The 16,879-nt window shown below is 43.4% G+C and overlaps 2 protein-coding genes across 2 annotated transcripts in view; both read right to left on the reverse strand.

Annotated features, from left to right (window-relative positions):
• The window catches only part of LOC106579003 (rho GTPase-activating protein 22), a 37,673-nt gene extending 33,012 nt beyond the window's left edge, over nt 1–4,661 (reverse strand). Inside the window, exon 1 of the mRNA XM_014158385.3 lies at nt 3,200–4,661. Coding sequence (XP_014013860.2) covers nt 3,200–3,242 — 43 coding nt within the window. The 5' untranslated portion in view covers nt 3,243–4,661. The remainder of the gene's footprint in view (nt 1–3,199) is intronic.
• A 2,898-nt stretch (nt 4,662–7,559) lies between these two features.
• On the reverse strand, nt 7,560–9,806 carry LOC106579048 (leucine-rich repeat-containing protein 18). The gene is made up of 2 exons (XM_014158475.3): nt 9,535–9,806; nt 7,560–8,921 (listed from the first exon to the last, which is right to left on the reverse strand). The coding sequence occupies exon 2, from the start codon at nt 8,915–8,917 to the stop codon at nt 8,150–8,152; it is 768 nt and encodes a 255-aa protein (XP_014013950.3). The 5' UTR covers nt 8,918–8,921; nt 9,535–9,806; the 3' UTR covers nt 7,560–8,149.
• Nucleotides 9,807–16,879: the final 7,073 nt, after the last annotated feature.

Below are 16,879 nucleotides of genomic sequence, written 5' to 3' on the forward strand. Positions count from 1 at the left end.
GTGTGTGTGTGTGTTGGTAGGCCAAATGCTACACTGAGCCAGTTTGGACATTTCTCCTCAGTGATTCATACCTTCCCTGTGTTGACATGGGTGTAGCTACAATGTGGTCTCACTCAATCTGTAACATTGGGACTGTGGTTCAAAGTGAACATTTTCACAAAATACTAGCAATTCATTGAGTGTGCGTTCATACTAGTTCTTTCCATGTTTAAAGTTAAGTAAATGGATGATTCACTCTCTCAGTAGCTCTGGGATTCAAACCCACACATGCTATCCCCTCCATATGATCTATAGTTATCTTCAATGAACAATTTAGTAGATTGGTGGTCCACCATCTTGATTCTATGTATCATGTACCCCCTGACCCTAGAGAATAGTCTGCCAAGGATGTGCATCATGAGTAATGTATATTGTGTATGAGCTTCATTAATACCATCAATCAATGAGCTAATGTCTAAAAGCGCCAGCCATGATGTGCTCTGTATAACCTGTTTATTTAGCATGTTTCAATGTGCTGCTACTAGCGTATGGTATATATGTCTAACCCATAGTAATTACATATTGTATGATTTAATCCATAGCAGAGCCATGTATTTTGAGAGTTGAGACATTGAGGTTTCTGCAATATGATGCATTTACATGACACTACAACATTCTATGGCAGCCATGTTGGCTCCCCATTAACATTACATGAGGAATATCATGTCTAGAATGAGCATTATGATGCATTTACATGACACTACAACATTCTATGGCAGCCATGTTGGCTTCCTATTAACATTACATTTATTTGTATTTATTTTATTTCACCTTTATTTAACCAGGTAGGCAAGTTGAGAACAAGTTCTCATTTACAACTGCGACCTGGCCAAGATAAAGCAAAGCAGTTCGACAGATACAACAACACAGAGTTACACATGGAGTAAAACAAACATACAGTCAATAATACAGTAGAAAAATAAGTCTATATACAATGTGAGAAAATGAGGTGAGATAAGGGAGGTAAAGGCAATAAATAGGCCATGGTGGAGAAGTAAATACAATATAGCAATTAAAACACTGGAATGGTAGATTTGACAGTAGATGAGTGTGCAAAGTAGAAATACTGGGCTGCAAAGGAGCAAAATAAATAAATAAATACAGTAGGGGAAGAGGTAGTTGTTTGGGCTATTTATATATGGGCTATGTACAGGTGCAGTGATCTGTGAGCTGCTCTGACAGCTGGTGCTTAAAGCTAGTGAGGGAGATAAGTGTTTCCAGTTTCAGAGATTTTTGTAGTTCGTTCCAGTCATTGGCAGCAGAGAACTGGAAGGAGAGGCGGCCAAAGGAGGAATTGGCTTTGGGGGTGACACGTGAGATATACCTGCAGGAACGCGTGCTACAGGTGGGTGCAGCTATGGTGACCAGCGAGCAGAGATAAGGCGGGACTTTACCTAGCAAGGTCTTGTAGATGACCTGGAGCCAGTGGGTTTGGCGACGAGTATGAAGCGAGGGCCAGCCAACGAGAGCGTACAGGTCGCAGTGGTGGGTAGTGTATGGGGCTTTGGTGACAAAACGGATGGCACTGTGATAGACTGCATCCAATTTGTTGAGTAGAGTGTTGGAGGCTATTTTGTAAATGACATGAGGAATATCATGTCTAGAATGAGCATTATGATGCATTTACATGACACTACAACATTCTATGGCAGCCATGTTGGCTCTCCATTAACAGTACATGAGGAATATCATGTCTAGAATGAGCATTATGATGCATTTACATGACATTACAACATTCTATGGCAGCCATGTTGGCTCTCCATTAACAGTACATGAGGAATATCATGTCTAGAATGAGCATTATGATGCATTTACATGACACTACAACATTCTATGGCAGCCATGTTGGCTCCCCATTAACATTACATGAGGAATATCATGTCTAGAATGAGCATTATGACGCAGCCACGTTAGCTAAATACATGGCTCTGATCCATAGTAATGACATAGACTAAGTGTGGCTGTTTTCCTGTTGATCTCATACCTACCTTACAGTATGATGTTTCAACGTGGGTGAAAACTCAACCCAGAGATAGTCATCATGACCATAGAGAAATATGACTGCATGATTGCATTGCACACACACGTACTATAGCCTATGATATCCAGTCACTATTGTTAATGCACATTTGAGCTGCGAATTCATCATCACACGATATAGATGTATAGTCCCCTCTCCACATCGAAGAATAGCTATCCATTAACCTGTCACAATGGGTAGACTTATCAGCCACAAGACAAATTACCTGGCTCTTTTTCTCCAAGCATGGAATCCATTTTGAGAAATTCAATTTCATGAATCTGGTTGCTGTGTGATTTATGATGCCTGGGAAGGAGCTGGTAGAGTTACAGGTGCATCATTTCCACTGACTCATCTGCGGTTGATGAATGTATTAACCCATTGAGAATTAGTGGAGTGTTTGCATTGCCGGAGAAACTGTAGTAGGCTCCACTCGGATCGGGGGGTGGGGGGTGGGGGGGGGGGGGTACTTATCTATGCTGTGTGTGTGTACTACTGTGCCTGTAGCTTAGCTGTCAGTACTGTCCATGATGTGTAATATAGTACAGTAGTGGGATCTCTCATTCCAAAAAAACAATAGTGAAACAGCTGCGATGTGGGCTATTTAATGAGGTTTCCATGGACCAGGAAATAGATTTTCTATGGACCAGGAATTGAAATCGGATTTCGTCATGTGTTTTGTTGAATGAATAAAAGGAAGCAATCACATTCCAATTACAACATCTATGCAGAGAATGTGTGTATTTTAGAACCACAAAGCTAATTGAATCTATTTCATTAATCCATTTCGTTTATCATACACTGTCAATTGTATCTTATTTTAGAGAGAATAACAGAACAAAGATAACAAAGTGACCTATCCCTATATCCAGTGATATTCACGGTTTCACATTCACTATCTAAACACACCTGCATCATTTTGACGTTCACCATTCAATGCATCAAAAGCAGCAATTGACAGACAAGCATCTGATCAGCATTATCAAGATGAAACAGGAGATGATGATGTCATTGACAGCATCATAGTAGAAAGACCCGTGTGTACCGGCCATATGCTCCATTCAGATATGTAGTGGTAGTAGTAGTAGTATGGTTAGGTAGTAGTGGTAGAGAAAAATACAATGCGCTCGGCTCTCTCACCTCTCCTGGTCTGTCTAATCTTGGGACTCAGCATGGCTGTCATCGCAGGAAGACCACACTCTCCCCTCTGGGCATGTTCATCCGTCCGTCCGTCCGTCCGGCACCCCACCCCTCTTGCTCTTGCTCTCTATCACTCTCTCTTAACACACCATCCTCTCCTCTGTCCTGCCTCTCCTCTCTCCTCTCCTCTCTGCCACTGACGTTCTGTAGTAGGCAACAGCAGCAGCAGCAACAGCAAGCTAGGGGGCTGAGGCTGAGGGGGAGGGATCCCTCCTCCTCGCACACGCTCAGTGGCCTCCACCCATCCCTGCTGCATTATTCATCGCCAGGGAGACCACGCCGGTAGGGAGGGTGGAGGGAGGGGGGATCTCATCCCACTCTTACTACACCACACTGACAGGTAAATGCCTGTGTGTGATCAGAATGTCCTTCCAAGCGCAGGCTTCACTGGGGCTGAAACACACAAGGAGTAGGCAACAGCAGCAGCAGCAGCAGCAACAGCAAGCTCTCACTCTTCCTCTCTCTCTGGCTGGCAGCTACCATCTTAATCGGCTACAGCTGTGTGTTTCCCTGTTTTTCCACAGATGTTCTGTCATTTTCTCACTTTCTCTCTTCTTCTCCCTCTGTGTTCTTCCTTTTCTTTCTCTCGTCTCTGCCTCTCTCGTCTCTAGATCTCTGTATATTATCTCTCTCTGCCTCTCTCATCTCTAGATCTCTGTATATTATCTCTCTCTGCCTCTCTCATCTCTAGATCTCTGTATATTATCTCTCTCTGCCTCTCACATCTCTAGATCTCTGTATATTATCTCTCTCTGCCTCTCTTATCTCTAGATCTCTGTATATTATCTCTCTCTGCCTCTCACATCTCTAGATCTCTGTATATTATCTCTCTCTGCCTCTCTCATCTCTAGATCTCTGTATATTATCTATGCCTTTGTCATCTCTAGATCTCTGTATATTATCCCTCTCTGCTTCTCTCATCTCTAGATCTCTGTATCTCTCTCTGCCTCTCTCATCTCTAGATCTCTGTTAATTATCTCTCTCTGCTTCTCACATCTCTAGATCTCTGTATATTATCTCTTTCTGCCTCTCATCTCTAGATCTCTGTACATTATCTCTGACTTTGTCATCTCTAAATCTCTGTATATTATCTCTCTCTGCCTCTCTCATCTCTAGATCTCTGTATATTATCTATCTCTGCCTCTCTCATCTCTAGATCTCTGTATATTATCTCTGCCTTTTGTCATCTCTAGATCTCTGTATCTCTCTCTGCCTCTCTCATCTCTAGATCTCTGTTAATTATCTCTCTCTGCCTCTCTCATCTCTAGATCTATGAATATTGTCTCTCCTTCCCTCCATCCCTCCCTCTCTCTCCCTTTCTCTCTCCCTCATTTCCGCATCTCTCTAAGAATATGTCCCTCAGTCAGGCAGCAGCAGCCCAGATATCCTCCACTTATTCTCTTCATCCTCCTCCTCCTCTTCTCCCCCTCTTCATCCTCCTCTTCCTGTATGGAGGATAATAGCTTTAAATCCTCCATTGCAATTGAATCAGCACTGCCCTGTAGACCACAGATGCTCTTATTACAGAGCCCAGAGGGGGGAGGGCAACACACACCCTAGCACAAGCCCAAAATGAGACAGCAATAAAAACCTCACCACCATGGATGGCGTATAGGGCTATGGTTAGGGTTGGGCTGGGCACTGCTGTTTTTGTTCAGTCATAACTACTGGGCTGCTCATGAAATATGGGCTCCTATGTCTATTTCAGAGGTGCATCACATGTTGTATTGTTGTTTAGTGGTTTAAGATGGATTGTTTGAAATGGGAAATATCATGGCTTAGCACTAGCTGTGTGAAAACCTGCAAACAATGCTGTACAGTAATTAAGCAATAAGGCCATAGGGAGTGTGGTATGTGGCCAATAGACCACGGCTAAGGGCTGTTCTTTCGCACGACGCAACGTGGAGTGCCTGGATACAGCCCTTAGCCGTGGTATATTGGCCATATACCACAAACCCTGAGGTGCCTTAATGCTATTATAAACTGGCTACCAATGTAATTAGAACAGTAAAAATATATGTTTTTTCATACCCGTGGTATACTATCTGATATACCACTGCTGTCAACCAATCAGAATTCAGGGCTCGAACCACCCAGTTTATAATACACATGTAGCCTCTCTTCTTCTGTCAATGCATGTCCTTGTACTGAATTGGAATATGCTGACTAGCGCTACTGCTGACTGTCTACAAATGGGAATCCAGAGCTTTGCTCTCAAGTTAAATATTCATCAGAGGAGGCTGGTGGGAGGAGCTCTAGGAGGAAGGGCTCATTGTAATGGCTGGAATGGAATTAATGGAACGGTATCAAACATATCATACATGGAAACCACATGTTTGGCTCAGTTCCATTCCATCCCAGCCATTACAATGAGCCTGTCCTCCTATACCTCCTCCCACCAGCCTCCTCTGATATGAATAGTTTAACCTAAGTACATTTTCATAATGGATACGTGTGGTAGTTGTTGTGAGATTGTCTTGGCTGTCTGTTGAAGGTGTGATGACTTAGAATGACTTATTGATTTGCAGTGTGTTCAAGAATCAGCCATCCATTCTTATGGGGGCGTTTGGCAGTGACTGTATTGACAGAAGGCTTTGCAGATCTACATCATTTGTTTCTACAGGAAAGATTTTTTTAGATGGTTGACACTGTGCCAAACATACTATTCATTATACTCAATATAGCGTTAGTCGGAATGCTGGGGACTTACACTTCATTAAATATCTGGCATCTAAAGAAATGAATGAGTCGTTTACAAACAGGTATAGACTAAATTACTTCACAGATTGTTGTTATACTGACAATTATTTAGGATGCAATGAATGGAAATATGGGTCATATCAGGGGTGGGCCCTTACTGTAATGAATGATGTAATTGAATACAAAAATGAAAACCTATAACCACTGTTTGGGCTATTCCAGTGCCAGTCATTCTTTAATCTTCTTTTAAATATTTAATACTATATATTCAGTTATACCAGAATACAGACATCTGTAGTAACAATTTGATGTGGGAGGTGGACTCCAACCACGCTGAGTGCATTCTACACTCATAATTGACCAGTAAAAAATCCAATTGGGGCTTATTAGTTCAAACCTGTAACGTCTGTAGAGACAAAGTTGATTCCCATGTGCCCCTGCAGCCCCCGTTCTCCCCGACACAATGCCTAAACCCCCATTACCCTGTCACTGGCAATTAGCAAGGGCCATCATTTCATCTGCTAATGGATGTGATGGGGAACATTCTGATAGCAGACTATGCACTGGCTGCCACGTATGTCTGAATGATGAGTGTTAAAGTCCATCCCCCCCCCCCCCCCCCCCCCCCCCCCCCCCCACACACACACACACACACACACACACACACACACACACACACACACACACACACACACACACACACACACACACACACACACACGGCTTCTGCTCCACTGCATTCTGCCAGCCTGACTGACGGAGTGTGTGCGTGTGTGTCTGTGTGTACTGGTGCATTGATTTCCTATAGTGCTGACACAGTGGTGAGCAGTGTGTAAAGCAAAGTATGTTGGACTGCTCACCTGTGACAAGGCTGCATAGACAGAACACAGAAAGGAGGATCTTATCAGATACTGCCTCTTAACATTGATAGTGATCAGATCTTATAACGGTCAGATCAATACTGTGTAGTTTCTGTTGGCTAACTAGTTAATCTATCGATTTAGCGTCTTTATCTTCTTGTTGACTCAGCACTTCTCTGGTCAGCGTCAGCCCCAGGCAGCCGTATGGTAAATACGGTGTAATGTTGGAGATGGTGATGACCTTGTATCTTAAGGGTTTATTAAAATGGAAGATAGGTTAATAGCAAGGCTGTTCCACTGAGGTGTGTGCACAGACCTTATCAAGCCGTCACGCTTGGTGCAGAAATGTGTTGGCAGTCTTTGCCAGCCTGGTCCCAGATCAGTTTGTGCTTTTGCCTCCTTCACTGTCATTGTCAAGCCAAACATAAAGTACCAGTCAAAAGTTTGGACACTACCCATTCAAGGGTTTTTCTTAATTTTTACTATTTTCTACATTGTAGAATAATAGTGAAGGCATCAAAAATATGAAATAACACAAATGGAATCATGTAGTAAACAAAAAGTGTTAAACAAATCAAAATATATTCTAGATTTTAGATTCTTCAAGGTAGCCTTTGCCTTGATGACAGCTTTACACACGCAACTTACCTGGTAAAATACAAAATAAAAACTATGTCTGGGATGTTGTCTTGGGCCTAGTGAGATTCCTTACTGGAACAGAGGAGACAGATAATCAGATAAAGAATGAGAATGAAATAATATTTATTAACAGAAACATGTGAAAGGATTTAGAATACACCAAATGAGAATACTGTATAGTGAAGCTAAGGCAGGTTTTCTTCTAGTAGTTTGTTGAAGAACATTACAGTAGTCCAAACTCTAGAGGGTGGTAGAGTAGAACAGACCACAGACCCAGCAGCTTATAAAAAGCTGTGGTTACGGATGTGTGACTGTAACCTCTGTAATGTTTTTGTCTTCCAGAATTCTTGATATGCTTAATATACATTGTTTGTAATAAGTAGCTATTGCAATGGAACACCTGGACTGTTCTCATCCTAAATAATCTGTCCTTGATGACCTTTTGATGACATCATGGAGGACCTGGTTCCTGGTTCTGTCTTGGTGGAATAGAGCTTCCCGAAAGTGACTTTTTTGTAGCAGGTTAGGAGAACTTATGCAGCAGATTAGGATAAATAATGCAGCAGGTTAGGAGTATTAGGTTAAGGTTAGGAAAAGGGCTAGGGTTAGCTTAGAGGCTATCCTAACCTGCCACAAAAAGTCACTTCCAGTCATAGCTGTACTCCATCTAGACACAACCCTGGTTCCTCAATCACCTCCAGGTGGCCTGGTCCTCCTGCGCCACCGAGTTGGGTGTGATCAGGCCGGCGAATATGGACCTCCCATGAGCAGGGGCTCTGTTTAGCCTGCTGTCCACCCTCTGCCTGGCGTCTTTGACCTTCTTGAGGCAGGAGGCACACAGGCAGCTATCCCTCACCAGGTACAGACATTCCACCCTCTGGATGGGGTCTATGCCTTTGTCATCCCCCGAGGGGATTGGGTTACACTTCAGGTTGACTCTCTCAAGGTGGGGCAGGTTGCGGAGGCACTCGGGCACCCGGGTCAGGTGGTTGTTGAACAGGCCCAGGTGGCGCAGCTCCTTGAGGGCTGCGATGGAGGACGGGATGCTTTCAAGGAGGTTCATGCCCAGGTTGAGGCTCCTCAGCTTCTGCAGGAGGCCGATCTCGTTGGGGAGTCCTATACTGCTCAGTAGGTTGTTACACAGGTTGAGGCTGTATAGGTTCTGGAGGTGCCCGATAGCTTCCGGGACGTGGTCCAGCTGGTTGCTGTGGAGATCCAGCCAGCGGAGGTTGATGAACTTGTCGATGGAGTCAGGGATCTTCTTGAGCATGTTGCGGCTCAGGTCCAGCTCGTCCACATCACACAGCTTCAGGATGCACTTGGGAAAGCTGGCAATCTCCATGTTGCTGAGGTCCAGCCGACGTTTGCCGTCCACGGTCAGCTTCAGAGCCAGCTTTGCCATCTTTAGGGTGATCTTCCGGCCTTTGGGCTCTTTTGACTGCTTGTTGCCCTTGGCCATGGTGCTTGAATAAATAAAGGAGGTGCAACTTGTTATGAGTTTAGTGTTTAACAAGTTTGATTAAAGGTGCTTTCCTTGGTTAAGCTTTAACCTGTTCCATCAATATGTTATTCGGTTTTCTATGGTTCTAACTACTTCAAGGATCGTAACAAAGCTGTTAATTTCTCCTTTACACACGAAGTAGACAGTAGAACAATGGAATTACTAGTAGAACCAGAACTTGATGTAATAGATATTGTCATAATCCCTTGTATCCATGACAATAGACTTGTCTCACTGTAACTAAGCTCATCACATTACAGCTAAGGAAATGACGCAGCTGGCTGTTGTTTGCCACTGTAGCAGAGAATGAACATGCACCTTGACCACAAGAACTCTCAATCCCACCTTTTACTGGAATAAAAGAGTGAATAGTCATTGATTTTACTGTATAGCTTGTCTTTAAATGAACAATTATGAATAAGTTGAACCTATTCTCACATTCCCCCTATTTAACCTAACGTCTTACAACACTGACATCAACACTAGAATCTACTGTACGACTTTTCAGCAACAATCAAGTTTCTTTTGTTCTGAACTTATAGAATACAAGAAAAATATGATGTTTTGTTTCTTACCAGCGTTGGAGTTAGTCCACCACCCCCAGATCAGTGCAGAGCCAGAGAGGGTGCAATCTCCAGAGCGAAGACACAGGAATACTGTCCCAAGGTACGGCCGTGTTTGTCGAGGATCATTCCATCTCCCTGGCTGTGAATTATACATAAGAGCCACCGAGAGCCATGTAAATAAAAACCAGGAAGTGCATCGCTCTGACGTTTTTAGGTGGACACAGCTGAGGCCCTGTGTTTAACTGTCAGCCTGGCCTGGGTGCACTGTGAGTGCTGCTAGCTTTGTCACGTTTTTCTTTGTAACCAAGCAACTGAATTTTGTTTAGAACTAGGTCTGAGGCCTACAGGGAAAGAGCTAGTGTACTGTTGTTGCTGTTAATACCTTACTGTATACATTCTGTACACAGTTAGCATACAGTTGAAGATCAGAACAAATAAGTACAAATAAGCCTGTCATGTTGAGACATAAATGGTGGAAAATCTTAGACTATTTTCGTGTTATATTCTCATATTTCTCAAGTAATTTACTGCTACATTTACTTCCTTGTACACTGAAGTACCTAAGCGGGCCCTCATCCTACAGGAATAGAAAAGCAAAAACAACATGTTGTCTTTTACTTGGAGATAGAGAGATTGATCTTTGGCTATTGGAAGCCCTAAGAGAGTATTGTAATCAAACTTAAAGACATCGAGACTGAGTCAAAAGTAGGGCATATAAATGAACTTGTCCCGTTCGGTCTGGTCCCCTTCCCATGTTTGTAAATAGCATAGACTATGACCCACATCTCAGACTTCGCCCGATTTAGTTTTTTGAAATCTGTCACATGGTTCATAAGGTACCTTAAAGCCACACACATACCTTATAGTGACATTACTCAACCCTGTCAACAAGGGTATTTTTAGCCAGATGGGTATTTCATAACACATTCAAGATACACTAATCTCAGTCAGTATCATTTAGCACCAATAGATGGCACCATGATAAGGGGTGATGGAAAATAAATTAATGTTACCTTGATCCAAAACTTCAGCAGCACAGATTCATGTAGAACTCATACCATTCCATGATTTGGTATTCTACTGAGAATGGTTCTAAGAATGGAACCGGTATTTATGATGTCACTCACTGTTGTAAATCGATACATTCTAAATCTATGGTCAGTCTTATTTGCATGTATATGAAATATTTTGAGGTCATTGTTGATATAAATGTAATCTGAAGGACGACTAGCAGTATAAAAAATGTTACGAAAAGTAATAGCGTCTCTGGTGCTTGAAAATACTTAAACGTACCTAATAAAGCACACATTTCCATCAAATCTGTGCTCTTGACATTTACCATGGCCGTTGTAAATTTAGTTTGTTTGACAACTGAATCTGGTGTCAATAAATGTAAGGGTATAGTTTACCCTAGCCAGTTAGACAGAACCAACTTCGCTTCAGTGCCTGAATTTCACATAGACCATATGCAAATGTCTGCATGTAATGAAGACAGACAGACGTACTGACCTACTTAATTGAGCGAGGCCCACTGCACCTTGTGGACCTTTGAATAGGCTAGAGAGAGAGAGAGAGAGATTCCAAAAAAGGACCAGTTGCCAGGACCATGAATACAAATTCCATCTAGACACACAAAAACTGTACATACTTCGGCCTAAACATCAGTGTCCGACACACCAACCAAGAATTCCCAAAATGGAGCAAACACTAAATTGAGACTCTGCATGCAGAATTCTGCAAAAATATCCTCTGTGTACAATGTAAAACACCAAATAATGCATGCAGAGCAGAATTAGGCCGATACCCACTACTTATAGGCCGATACCCACTACTATCAAAATCCAGAAAAGAGACGTTCAGTTCTACAACCACCTAAAAGGAAGCGATTCCCAAACCTTCCATAACAAAGCCATCACCTACAGAGAGATGAACCTGGAGAAGACCCACCTAAGCAAGCTGGTCCTGGGGCTCTGTTCTCAAACAGACCCCACAGAGCCCCAGGACAGCAACACAACTAGACCCAACATTTACATTTTAGTCATTTAGCAGACGCTCTTATCCAGAGTGACTTACAGTAGTGAATGCATACATTTCATTTCATACATTTTTAGTTTTTTCCTACTGGCCCCCCGTGGGAATCGAAGCCACAACCTTGGCGTTGCAAACACCATGCTCTACCAACTGAGCCACATACCAGTGGGATCCAACCAAATCAGGACAACAACAAAAAAAGAGAATCACTTGACACATTGGAAAGCATTTACAAAAAAACAGAGCAAACTAGAATGCTATTTGGCCCTAAACAGAGAGTACACAGTGGCAGAATACCTGACCACTGTGACTGACCCAAAATTAAGGAAATCTTTGACTATGTACAGTGAGCATAGCCTTGATATTGAGAAAGGCAGCCAAAGGCAGACCTGGCTCTCAAGAGAAGACAGGCTATGTGCACACTGCCCACAAAATGAGGTGGAAACTATAAGCTGCACTTCCTGACCTCCTGCCAAATGTGTGACCATATTAGAGACACATATTTCCCTCAGATTACACAGATCCACAAAGAATGTGAAAACAAACTCCCATATCTACTGGGTGAAATACCACAGTGTGCAATCACAGCAGCAAGATTTGTGACCTTTTGCCATTAGAAAAGAGCAACCAGTGAAGAACAAACACCATTGTAAATAAAACCTATATTTGTTTATTTATTTTCCCTTTTGTAATTTAACTATTTGCACATCATTACAACACTGTATATAGACTTAATATGAGATTTAAAATGTCTTTTTTCTTTTGGAACTTTTGTGAGTGTTATGTTATTTGTAAATTTGTATTGTTTATTTCACTTTTGTTTATTAGCTATTTGTCACGTTTGTTGGAATGATCAGACCAAAGCGCAGCGTGAGTAGCGTTCCACATAATTTATTAGAAAGTGAAACTTAGCAAAATACAAAACAATAAATAATAAACGAACCGTGACGACAATGCAGTGCTAACAGGCAACTAAACATAAACAATATCCCATAACTCACAGGTGGAAAAAATGCTACATATATATGATCCCCAATCAGAGACAACGATAACCAGCTGCCTCTAATTGGGAATCACACAAATCACCAAAACATAGAAAAACTAAACTAGAACCCCACATAGAAAATAATAACTAGAAAACCCCCAGTCACGCCCTGACCTACTCTACCATAGAAAATAAGAGCTCTCTATGGTCAGGACGTGACACTATTTCACTTGCTTTGGCAATGTTAACATATGTTTCCCATGCCAATAAAGCCCTTAAATTGAATTGAATTGAGAGAGGGAAAGAGAGAGAGAGGATGAGGGGTAGGAGGGGGTGGGGGGGGGTGGGGGCGTGTTGTCCACAGGTTTTTTTGGGTTGTCCACAGACAGAGACCAAGCTAGACAGATCCTCCAGGTCATTGTGTCTGTCAATGGGATCCTGTTTCTGGTCCCCAGGAGGACAACACATCACAAGGGCCTCTTGTTTACCTGTGTTCAGTCTGTCATCCTCCCCCTGTAAAAAGAGCTCTGCTTTACTTGAGGGGTGATGATTCCTCTGTAACAGCCAGACAACCCGTTGAGTATAAACACACATACCTGCATTTCATTCACTGGTGTTTAACTAACCTATTCATTTAGTTTATTATGGGTTTATTCTACTCATACACACTGATTCTACTTATTGTTTCATTCAAGAAAACCCTCTAGTAGCTGACAATGTCAAACACTAACACTCAGCAATCAATCATACTGGGCTATCTACTGCTGCGATACTAGCACATTGGCCAAGTGCTGAGGCTGGATTGCTGGACATAACGGCTGCATTTAGACAGGCAGCCCAATTATGATATTTCTTTCACGATTTGGTCTTTTGAAAAAATATCTGCTGTGAAAAAATTCTGATATAATTGGTCAAAAGACCAATTAGTGGGAAAAATATCGGAATTGGGCTATCCTTGTTAGCAGGACGTCCATTCTGTCTGGTCTAGCTTTCCTACTCCCAACCCTGTGCCAGCTGACAGTGTCTGTTACAGCCCCTCGGTTTTCTTCCTCTGTTATTGTGTAACTGCCCCATTGGGTATGTCACGCCCTGATCTGTTTCACCTGGCCTTGTGCTTGTCTCCACCCCCTCCACCCCCCATCCAAGCTTACCCGAGTTCTCCAAGAGCCCCCGGAGACTGCCGATTCACCTCTTCCCGAGCCGATGCAGCTCTGCAGGGCTGAACGCGTGCGCAGACTTGAGACCCAGAGTTGTCTGTATTGCAGTACTGCTGGTCATTATGTGTCTACCTGTCCCTTCAAGAGACCTAGCTCATTCGTTGGAGTGAGTACTCTGGTGGGCCTTAAAGAAAAATGTCCGTCTCCCCTTACTCGCCCCCCTCTCCGTGCCATGCTGCGGTGGGGTGACCAGTCCAAGTCTTTCCAGGTTCTCATTGACTCGGGGGCCGATGTGAGTCTCATGGACGTTACCCTGGCATCCGAGCTGGGCATCCCCACTCAACCCCTCTCCATTCCCATGGTTGTTAGAGCGCTGAACGGGCGCTCTATAGGCCGGGTCACACACCAGACCCCCCCCCCCGTCAACCTACGAGTGTCGGAACCACAGTGAGACGATCCAATTCCTGCTGGTTGAGTCTCTGCAGGTTCCCGTGGTATTGGGATTCTCTTGGCTGGGCTACTGGTGCCATCGTGGGCTGGAGCCCGTCCTGCCACACTCATTGCCTGAAGTCAGCTCTGCCTGCCCCGGGACGTCTTCCTGGGGGCTTGGAAATTTCCCCGGACCTCAACGCCAGCTCCACAGAGTACCAGGACCTCTGGGAGGGGTTCAGTAAGGCCAGTAAGGTTCAGTAAGGCCACTTCACTTCCGCAGCACCGACCGGTATCCAAGAAGGTCAAGCCTGAGGCGCTGGCACGACACTGTAGTGCCGTGGCTACATCCCCGGAAGCTGAGACTTTTTGCCCCCGCTCCAAGATCATTAGCCCCTCTGCTGTTCGTCCTCTGTTGCCCCGTACCCTCCGTATTTTTCTTAACTTGGCTCTGTCTAGAGTCAAAACCTTGTCTGACTGCCCCTTGTCTTCTGTTTCTAGGCCCATCCCTCCCCCCTGTGTCATCGATGGCCAGCCAGCATACATTGTGAGACGCAACCTGAAGGTTCATCCACGGAGCAGTACCTGGTTGACTGGGAGAGTTATGGCCCAGAGGAGAGGTGCTGGGTTCCTGCTAAAGACATCTTGGACCCGGCACTCATCGCCGACTTTCACCCCCGGCACCCCAGTCAACCAGGTATCCGCCTGCCGTCCTGTACCTTTGCCGCTACTCTGGATTATCAACCCCTGCCTGCCTTGACCTGTCGTTTGCCTGCCCCTGTTGTTGCAAGAAACATTGTTACTTCAACACAGTCTGCACTTGGGTCTTACCTGAAACTTGGTAGGGTCACCAGGTACAGAGTTTTATTATGGGTTAATATTTAAGGCCCCAAGTGACTAATTGTCTGATGATACTCACAGAGGATTTCTGTACAATTCTCATTTCTTTTCTTGTCATGTCTTTGACTGTGGAGCTGTTTTGTTTTGGTATTGTAATTCCTTTCAAAGATAGCCGAATTAGCCATGTAGCCTATTCAAGGGATGAGTTATAGTTTGTTGGACATCATGTTTAGGAAAACTGTCAGGAATGGGCAGAAACATGTCGTTCTGTTTATTCAAGTCTTGAATGGATGTGGTTTTGTTCTCCTCTGACTCAATACAACCCTGTCATACAGTCTAAAGATCAAATTTAAAGAGCTCTTCATTGTATAAATGTTTCTGGAACTACTTCAACGGTACTTGACTGAGTATCAATAATAATTATACTTGGAAAAGTTGTATATGAGTTTAAGGGTGCTATGATGTACAGGACAATTGGAGGGCTTGGTGGTGAGAGAAGTTGGATACTGTGCCATTGCTTACCGATGTGATTGTGGAAAAAGAAACAACTCTGTCGATACAGAAGAACATCTTCAATGAAAATAGTCATTTTCTGTATTCTGTAAAAATGTAATGCTTCGTTCATAGTGTGTCACTAAGGACTGATGTCATCAGCATGGGACCAGAGGGGATCAGTTACCAAACTGTTTTCATTAGTTACGGCCCAACACTTTTAGTGTGAGCCAATGACCTAAACACTCTTTGAACACAATGAGTGTTTAACAGAGCCAGTGGGTAATTTGCAGTGAGACATGACATGGTTAAATAGCCTAAACCATTTATTTCCTATAGCTTATTGAGTCTGAGTCAGAGATGTCAGACTGGTACTTTGACAATCACGGTACCTATTTCTCTTACCACACAGGATATACGTAGGCAACAGCTACACTATGTTTACTGTACACTGCAATTCAGAAACTTTGTGATGTCTGGAGACTTGAGATCTGACCCCCTCCGTGACACACAGAAAAATATGCTTTGTATTTTTCGCTGGCCTCTGTAGTTTAATCTGTGTGCAGGGCGGGGAGGCAGACTGTTGTTTGTCTATTTAAAGTCACTCTGTTTGCTCCCACTGTCAACCTGTCTGGGCCTGTCACACTTCTCTCTCTGTCTCTCTCTGCCCCCCCCTCTCTCTCTCTCTGTGTCTCTCTCTCTCTCTCTGTGTCTCTCTCTCTCCTCTCTCTTCTCTCTCTCTCTCTCTCTCTCTCTCTCTGTCTCTCTCTCCCTGCCTCTCTCTCTCTCTCTCTGCCTCTCTCTCTCTCTCTCGTCTCTCTCTGTCTCTCTCTCTCTCTCTCTCTCTTCTCTCTCTGTCTGTCTCTCTCTCTCTGTCATTACAGTTCCTCCTCCACAAGAGAAGACACTCTTTACCCCACCCTCCATTTCCCTCAATTAAGCACACATGGAGGTATGATCAAACCACAACATCTCTTTTACCTGCTACTTGTTCAATTTCCCTTTTCCTTATAACATGTCATGAATAATCATTGACTTTTCACTGAAGTGATATCCTGTTGAGGTTTGAAAGAAAGCACAAGGAAACACGCCATTAACCACTGACCATATACATCCGCTTTATGTTTATACAGCACATATGATACATTATACACACACACATCTATCGTCGCTGTCTGATGAAAATCTCATCTCCAAAACAGAAACTTTTCAGTAAATGAAAAAAATGACCATATTTTCCCATTAACGAATATACAATTATGAAACTTCAGAAGATATTTTGAATACATTTTCTTGGTCCTAGAGTCATGAAATGTTGAGAGTACATTGAGGGGAGTTATTGCTTTCAATAAATGAAAAAACATTTAAATTGGCAAAAATATTGTTACGAGGTTTTCATCAGACAGCGACGACGTCATTT

Source organism: Salmo salar, chromosome 19 (genome assembly GCF_965601325.2).
Source record: "Salmo salar chromosome 19, fSalSal1, whole genome shotgun sequence".
NCBI lineage: Eukaryota > Metazoa > Chordata > Actinopteri > Salmoniformes > Salmonidae > Salmo > Salmo salar.

Bases quoted from the DNA above. Each gene is read 5' to 3' on its own strand.
- LOC106579048 (XM_014158475.3), bottom strand. From the start codon at position 8,917: ATGGCCAAGGGCAACAAGCAGTCAAAAGAGCCCAAAGGCCGGAAGATC.